The 8,306-nt window shown below is 35.0% G+C and overlaps 1 protein-coding gene across 2 annotated transcripts; it reads left to right on the top strand.

The window, feature by feature from the left end:
• Window positions 1-2,330: 2,330 nt before the first annotated feature.
• Window positions 2,331-8,056, top strand: LOC100185857 (uncharacterized protein C2orf73-like). Of its 2 annotated transcripts, none has more exons than XM_026839501.1 (5): window positions 2,331-2,508; window positions 2,568-2,732; window positions 3,362-3,537; window positions 5,041-5,153; window positions 5,230-5,318. In XM_026839501.1, the coding sequence occupies exons 1-5, from the start codon at window positions 2,462-2,464 to the stop codon at window positions 5,275-5,277; spliced, it is 549 nt and encodes a 182-aa protein (XP_026695302.1). In that variant the 5' UTR covers window positions 2,331-2,461; the 3' UTR covers window positions 5,278-5,318. The 2 variants fall into 2 exon arrangements, with proteins under 2 accessions (XP_026695302.1, XP_002125895.1); XM_002125859.3 differs by lacking the exon at window positions 5,230-5,318 and adding an exon at window positions 7,799-8,056 and having other exon boundaries at window positions 2,334-2,508.
• Window positions 8,057-8,306: the final 250 nt, after the last annotated feature.

The following is an 8,306-nucleotide window of genomic DNA, read 5'->3' as shown; positions in this document are numbered from 1 at the left end:
TTCTGTAATTTTTCCTGATAGTGTCACCATAGCGCCAGAACAAACTTTATAAATGGCAATGGATACAATGAAGTCAAAAAGATTTCAACCTGCANGCTAAGCAGTTCCGCTTTATCTGATGTATTATGACGTGGTCATTCTAAGAGTGCAAGCTTGCACAATGCGGAAACAGCTCTACAAAGCGCACCACAGCATCATGTCGTTCAACCCATCTGACAGTACAAAGGGCAACAGGGGTGGTCTTGTTATATTCGGGGAAAATTACTTCAATGGCTTTGCGTAATGCTGTTGTACGTTTAGGACCGGAACGTAACAACGTTATGTGCAATCTTGAATTGTTTTCATTGGACGCCGTATGGTTGGAATGCCACTTGAAGAGGATAAGGTCAGGTTTAAACAGTGAGTGGCAGGCACAGTGCACATAGACAGCTAACGGATACTGCCTAGATATCACAGCTTGCACTCCTTTTATTTTTCCCGCCATAGACGCTTCGCCGTCGTAGCCCTGCCCTCTAAGCTTATCGGGTTTCAAACCTCACATTGTGTTAGCAACTGGAGTATTTATACACTCAGGCCTTTCCCCGTTAAATCATCAGCTTCACTAAATCCTAAAAAACTTTCTTTTAACACTGATGTATCATCTGGAAGATCATGGACGTATCGCACCACCAGAGACAATTGTTCGGAATTAGTGACGTCGCTCGTTTCATCTGCTAATATTGAGGAAATTCCGGCTTTCTTGACGTCCTGTACAACTTTTTCTCGAATTTGTTTTGAAATTAGGTCAATAAATTCGATTTGTATTTTCCAGCTAAGATAAATTGCATTTTTGGGAGCCTGCTGCATACACGTGATAATCTTGGAGTTTTCGCGCGCTACCTATAAATTTAGAATGGCTTTACAATTTTGCCTTCATTGCCTTTTGAATCCAGTGAAAGCGGTCCACTATCACGGTGACCGCGAAAGCCAATGTTTTGCCTTCCAAGTAAGTGTATAACTGAGGCAAACCCTTCTAAATATTTTTTTGGAATTTAAAAGTCGCTGGCTGGCAGAACTTAAGTTGTCGACGACTGTACCAGTACTTAAGGTTTTAAGAAAACTGTCCGATTTAACTGCAGCCGCCAGATGATATTCTTTGCTTGAACCCTTCTCCCAACTGCACAGTATTGTGCTCCAGAAAGTGCTACTTGTACATGCAGCCCGAGATCTGAACCAGCAACAGATTTTGGTGCAAATATCACACAGAACTTACAAAAAAACCCTTGCTTTACAGCGCTGTATACCAACCAATTAAATTCTTTTAACCAATCACTTTAACATAGCGAAAACACTGTCTGGAAATTTGGGAGGACACGTATTGGTGAAATAAGAAATGCATACAACAATTTACGACTGAAAACTATTACCATTTAAGTAGGGATTAAATACCAATCACTCAATCCTCATATAGCCTACATGAATGAATGAATGTAACTTACTTTATCCTCGCGTGGCCGGAAAACGACAGTCGTTATCACTCGTGTCAGCTTACGAGTTACCATGTATGTTACTTTGTGGGTAATTATTATTTTTTTATGTATGTCTGATAATTTAGACAACCCATTAGCGACCGCTGGGTTGGAGCAATTGCATTAAGTGTCCCGCCCAAGGACACATACGCCCACAATGGTAGCAGCGTCGAGCCTTTAACCCATTAACTCTGGGTTACAGGCAAGCGCTAGCTGCTGAGTCATAGGTCTTTATGAGTTAAAATACATGTATAAATGCATTCTACCTATTCCACAGCCACCGATGGCAGTTAAAAACCGCTTTGTTGGTTACTTCCCGTTTGGTTTTTGATCGAGCTCGGTCGACCGCTATAGTCAGAGTCCGTATATAAACATGAGTTATTTCATCACCATAGAAATCTTACAGGGCAACCAAATGGGGCTAATTTCGCCGATTGTTTACCCTAGCAACGGGAATTTTTAAACATATTTTTCTGCTTAGTCGCAGTTTATTTATACAACTCAAAAACTTCAAGTCACTTTTAAGCTTTAATAAATTTAAACAACTACTTGAAAATTTGATTTTCTTTAATCTGCATCCCGTATTTGTATTAAAAACATAAAATAGTATAAATTTAGCTATATATGTACATATTTATATTATGTCTATGATCAATTTAGCCCCATTTGCTGTGTGCTATGTGATTTCTATGGGCGACATGAAATAACTCATGTTTATATACGGACTCTGCTATAGTAAAGAGTTCAAGCTAATTACTTTTAAACGTGCTCACGCATTAGATCTTTGATCTCTTGTCTATAAATATTATGTACGATAGGTGGTGCTACAAAGCGTTTCCATTAGCAACCGGTATGCTAAATTGTCTTGGAAATCTACCGCTAATGAGTTACACAACCATCCCTCGATCCACAGTGAAATATAACGTTCATAATGTTCACGTAAAGCAAAAGGTATGGAGATACATATGAAACGAAAGAAAACAGTTCCAACTCATTACAGGTAAGCAGTAGAAGACACTGAAAAACAATAGATGCAAAATATATATTAATTTTTTCCAGTCCGAATTCGTACCGGATATTTAATAGTGAAATTAGTGACGCCTCTGTGAAAAACAAACCTGTCATCATCAAACGCGTAGATGACGTTTCAGTTCATCCCCGTGAACCAGAAAGAAGAAATTGTCCACACCCCTGGCACAGTCGATTTTTAAGTCATAATGTCAAGTATGTGAACTTGTTTTATTCTGTATCTGAATTCATAATTAAATAGAACTCCATTTAATGCTCGTTTACTGCCACTATTGTGGCCTGTGGGTATACATTTTTGCGCGAATTTGCACTTATTAAGGTTTTGTATGCCTATGGCATTCTCGATCACAAATGACCAATGCACAGCTTTTTCCCCTAAGTAGAAAAATTGCTTAAAACATAAAAAAACAAAGAATTCGGAAGCTAAATTCTTCATGCAGGAAGTTATAGATAATCTGATTTTTATTTTATAACTTTTCAATATTCATATTTATCTGTTTTGAATAATTATTAACTGCATTGTTTAATCATGACTCATATGTATAAGGTTTCTTGTTATTTCTGTAGTTATTTTACTATCATTTTTCAACGGAACTTTCAGAAATTTATACCATGCAAGTTGCCTTTTGGTAATTTACTAAGGTTAAAGTAACAATTGAAATAGGATTGAGGTCAAAAACATGAAACCAACAAATGAAGTTTAAATGTAAATTCTAGATACGTAGAAAAGAAATTGGCAAATGCAATCTCAACTGATATAATTTATTTGCAATAAAGTAATTGTGTGTAAAGTAAGGGCAGTTGACCAATACCCCTTTTTGAAGGATACTGAACAAGCCAATTTGTGTAATGGCAAACAGCGGAAGTCAATCTGATCAACAAAATTGGTGGCCTCACCAGTTATATGATGAACCACATGTGATACCACCTTATTCATATTCAACAACGCAAAGAGCAGATTACCAAAAACACAGTTCTGCTAAACCAGTAAAACTAATACGTAAGTTCTAAATAAATTAACATTAAACGTGCTTTGCTGTTTTGATCTGAAACTTAAAATATGTTGGTCTACTAAAGCAACTATATATAATTAGCCCGTTCACGTGGCCAAACAAAAAAGAGTCTTTTCCAAACTAGGCAAGGTTAAAAAAGAGGCAACTTTTGGCCAAAATTGATGTGCGTTCACATGGCCATTTAGCCTCGTTTTCTTAAGCGTCGAAATCGAATATTTTAATTCTCCCCATATGTACGCAATACATTTAATCAATATTTTCACATAATTATGAGTGATTTTGAATTTAGAATTACTACTGCCAAAAAACAAAAGGAGTCGAAACCATCATAAACACTAATTTGGTAATAAAATCTAAAATGAAAAATAGAATCTGCTTTTACTCAGTCATGTTATAATTTGAAATCACTTTTGCCTGCTGAATCAATTTGTAATACAGCACAAGTTCTTAGTTTTTAGTTTTATTGAAAAGTAAAACAAAACAGAACTCCATGAAAACAATAACAAAAATGCATTTCATGTACAATAGTAAAACATAATCTGCTTTTAAAGGCATCTGAAGTTAATGATAACTGCTTTGATTATACATATATGTACACAAAAGACAAAACAAGCTGTATTACATTACACAACACAAACTCCAAACTCATGGCATATACAAACATACCTCCTACAAACTCTTGGTCCAGTAGCAATCAAGACACAAATTTAATGTGCTCCCTGTCCACCATCCATTTTGATCAATATTTCAAAGTAAATGTTTCAACATTCCATTTTTTGGTGCTAGTGAATAATACTCCCCCAAACCACTAACCCCTTATTAAGAGCCTAATGTGAAACTGGTACCAAATTTTTTAGTTACCAATTCATAATTTTAACTACATCTGAAATAGAACAGTTTTATTATTAATTGTTTAGTAGCACAACACATTCTTTCTCATTGCCAAACTGGAAGCATCTTGTACAAACTATATACGGTACTGTTTCTTATACTAAATGCATTCTAAAGACAGAAAAACCTATTATTTCCAGCTGAAACTTCGTATTTGGTTGAAAACCATATATATTTAACTAGTTTATAACTTAACATTGTCTAAAACCTCACTGCAAATAGTAAAACAAGCATCCGCAACCTCAAAGCTAAATATGAACTAACGCGGGGGTTATGAAATGCCTTTTATTTTCGAGACCTTTCTTGTCTGGACCACCTCGCGATTTGGTCCGAAATTGCCTTCTTATTAGAAAGTGACTCAGCAAATATTTTCAGCTTTTTCCGAAAAAAAGCGGTATGCCTTCTTTTTTTTTATTTTGTGAACGGGATAAATGTAACAGTTATAAAGCAACTGGGTCTGTTAGGCTGTTTCATCCAACAAATTACTTACTCATTAGATTTCTGTTGTCAGGTAGGCACATTTTATTAAATGGCAAGATTATCAAAGCTGTGAGTAAAACCGGTTAATACAAAAACTTAAAATTACTGTTTTACTTCAGCCCCTCAAGCAATATCAATACAACAAAAAGATTCTGCAGTTTTACTTGAAAGAATTTCCTACAGACATGATTACAATTGCCGGTTACATCAGAATGAGCCTAATCGTGGAAAAGTAAGATGCAAAACAAATGTATCTTATGTTAGACATATACAGCCAAAATACCATGTAATACAGGCCTTTGATTCAGGAGAGCTCTACACTATTGGTTTTTAAGCAACTATACTTCGCCATGTAGTTAATTCCTGGTGTATTGTCTGAAAATACACCAAAGTTCCTGAACATTTTTTATTGTGGTTTGGGTTCTTTGATTAGTGGCCAATTTAAAGAGTCTTGACTAGCACCTACAAAGGGTTTTAAATGAAAATTTACCAGTAATAAATGTCATATGTGAATTTTTTTGGTAGAAATATTAAATTTAGCTATAAAAACGTTTTAAAAAGTGCCAAAAAATTCACTCATTGGTGCGTCACTAGCGACACTATCACAATCAGGCGACTTTTTTGAAACATTAACGAGCCTTCAGTAGTTTTGTATGTAAATGGTACGAGAACTCTGCATAAACCAAAAAGTGGTACGCGAGTATAGATACAATTTGGGAACCATATTTAGCTCAGTTCACAGCAACGGCTGAAAAAAATCCCCACTAGAAAGACCTTCCAACAATCGATACGCATATTTCTGGAGAGCCTAAGCTATTACTATTTTTTTGGTAACGCAAGTTTGGTTTACTCCCTCTATCCCAGCATTAGAATACAGATTAACAAACAATATTGCTGCTAAGCAGACGAGAATTTTTAAGCTGTATCGCATTCTAAACAATGTAGGCCGCAATAATCTGCTTTTAACTGTAAGCGTGTTTTAACAACTGTTGTTTTGTCACTATATCCTGCCTTTTCGTCTGAAATATTTCTAAATCTACGCTGCTGTAATCGAAGAGACAAATAGAAAAAAGTTAGTATAATCAACAAAGATCTGTTCTAGAAGGAGCGCTGCTTAATACTTTTTCCATATTTTATTTACAATATTTTCCCCAGCCAAGCAGCATATTCATTACGAAATAGTAGGCATTCACACGTGGATACATTGCATCATAATAGAGTTTGTTAAACCTGGCAATTGATTACGACATAATAGCAATTCACACGTTGATTATTTGCGTCATAATAGGAATTCACACTTTCAATATTTAGCGGGTTGAATGTTTGCTTTTTCACGTTTGCCATTGGGTAAAGTATTGTCTCGTCTACAATGAATAGTTCTTTCGCACGTGAACGCAACAAGCATGTGAATAAATTTCTGTTCAGATAAAGCTTGGTTGCCAATTAATTGTCTACGATCACGAATTACCCAATTCCTCGTCTAAGCTGCTTGCCGGTGTCAAAATACGCAATCAAATAATAAATTAATTTATGCCCGTTTGTAAATTTTGTCACTTTGCCGATTTACCATCCTTGCAGTCTGGCTCGGGAGACGAGTGATCTTTTCGTCAGCAGGTAGGTACGATAATACGATAATATAGATAACGATTGCAACAACTTGCGCAATCAGTTACATATATTAAAAGCAGTTGTATTGTAGTTGATTTTAAGTCACGGAATTTTAATTTAAATCAACTACAAACGATCGTTACTTTGACGTGCGTCTTTTTTCTTATAGCGCTACCCGCCACCACGTAACGAAATTATGCAAACAAATTCTGAAGGGAGTGTTTAAGCCCAATCATAAACATAGGAAATTTGATTTACTAAATAGGCCTATGTAAAACCACCACTATACAGCGGAAGATAACGTAAATATTCCAACCGTAACGTGCGATACACTGGTAATGCAATGTTACGTCATAATTATGATGTCATATTTATTGCGCCTTCCCTGCAATTTAGAAAGTTCGGCGCCTATGTCACTATGTGTATATTACGTCACAATCTATTCTTATTTATTATTTATCTGCTGATTTAGGCTTTGTTAGCGGAAAATGAAATAATGTTTGCCGCAAGATGGAGTGTACGTCGACATAGCTTTTTCTGTTTGTTTTAAATTAGGAAATATGGGTAATTAATGTTTTTTAAAATTGGCAGGCTCTTTAATGTGGTTATACACTGATCTCTAGAAAATACCTTCCAATATGTCCCTGAAGCCATATAAAGTATAAATAATACTTATAGAAAATTTTAACATGCTTATCTATAAAAAACTATATCAGTAAACAATAAACCCCTGATAGTCCGAATTTTCCCCAATAACGAAATCTTGTATTGTGACATCACAGTGCCCGCGAGTGATGTTTTTTCAAAACTTTAAAATTTGATTTTTTAAACGTTCATAACTTATAAATTGAAACAAATTTTCACAAACTAGATGTTAATTTAGCATCAGTAAACATACAACTTTGTTCTTATGAAAAAAAAACTGTGCAACCATGGGAGCTGTGGCCCGAACTCTTTAAATAAAAATTTTAGGGCAAACCTTTAAATAAAAATTTTAGGGCAAACCATTTAAGCAATCTTTTAGCTTGTTCTTATCTTTAATCTATGTATGTAGAAAACCAGTAATGCAAGGACTTTCAATAGCATGTATTATACATTAACATGTCACAGTAATTGTACAATGCACTATGCACACCTTGTAACCACATGATACTGGATTGTGTGCAGATGGATATTTCTTATTTTGTTGATTCTTTATATAGAAAAGTGCAGATACCTGTACACTTTTATTAATACTAAAGATAATTTGATTTACTGTTTTTGTAACAGCTTCATGGAAGCTTTGTGTGGGAGCCAATGAAAAACAAAGGAAAATCACCTACATCTGGAAATTCCTTACAAAAATCAAAATTAGCAGATTCTGGTTTAACTGTTAAATCCAAAGTTAGCAATTCAAATGATTTACAGCAAAATCCTAGCAAAAAATGTATTCCTAAAAATAATAAAATAGTTTTATCAAATTCCCCCACAATGTGAAAACTAAAATTCCACCAATAGATGGTATTCCTTAAATTTAGACCGTTTTTTAAAAAAATTATCTTTTTTAAAAAATTTCATTTTGTGCAAATAAATTTAATAAAGAAAAATTGTGTGTTTTATATTATAGTAGCTTGGGCCCCGTTGAGGGACAACGCGTTAACCTAGGAGCCCCACAAGAAGTTAGTGAAAGTTGTACATAAACCCTGTTTAGAGGTGTAGTTATTCCAGTTCCTGTGAACACCGTTGAAAATGTATGATTCGGGTTATGACCCTCATACTTGTTTGTATTCTGAACCCT

Source organism: Ciona intestinalis, unplaced genomic scaffold (assembly GCF_000224145.3).
Source record: "Ciona intestinalis unplaced genomic scaffold, KH HT000340.1, whole genome shotgun sequence".
Lineage (NCBI taxonomy): Eukaryota > Metazoa > Chordata > Ascidiacea > Phlebobranchia > Cionidae > Ciona > Ciona intestinalis.
The sequence above is the reverse complement of the archived record's forward strand: the minus strand, read 5'-3'. Positions and strand labels throughout refer to the sequence as shown.

Excerpts from the sequence above, each read along its gene's own strand:
- LOC100185857 (XM_002125859.3), top strand. The coding sequence starts at position 2,462 with ATGGAGATACATATGAAACGAAAGAAAACAGTTCCAACTCATTACAG. Across the intron at positions 2,509-2,567 it reads ACAGTTCCAACTCATTACAG|TCCGAATTCGTACCGGATAT; the intron begins GTAAGCAGTAGA and ends AATTTTTTCCAG. Across the intron at positions 5,154-7,798 it reads ATGAGCCTAATCGTGGAAAA|CTTCATGGAAGCTTTGTGTG; the intron begins GTAAGATGCAAA and ends TTTTTGTAACAG.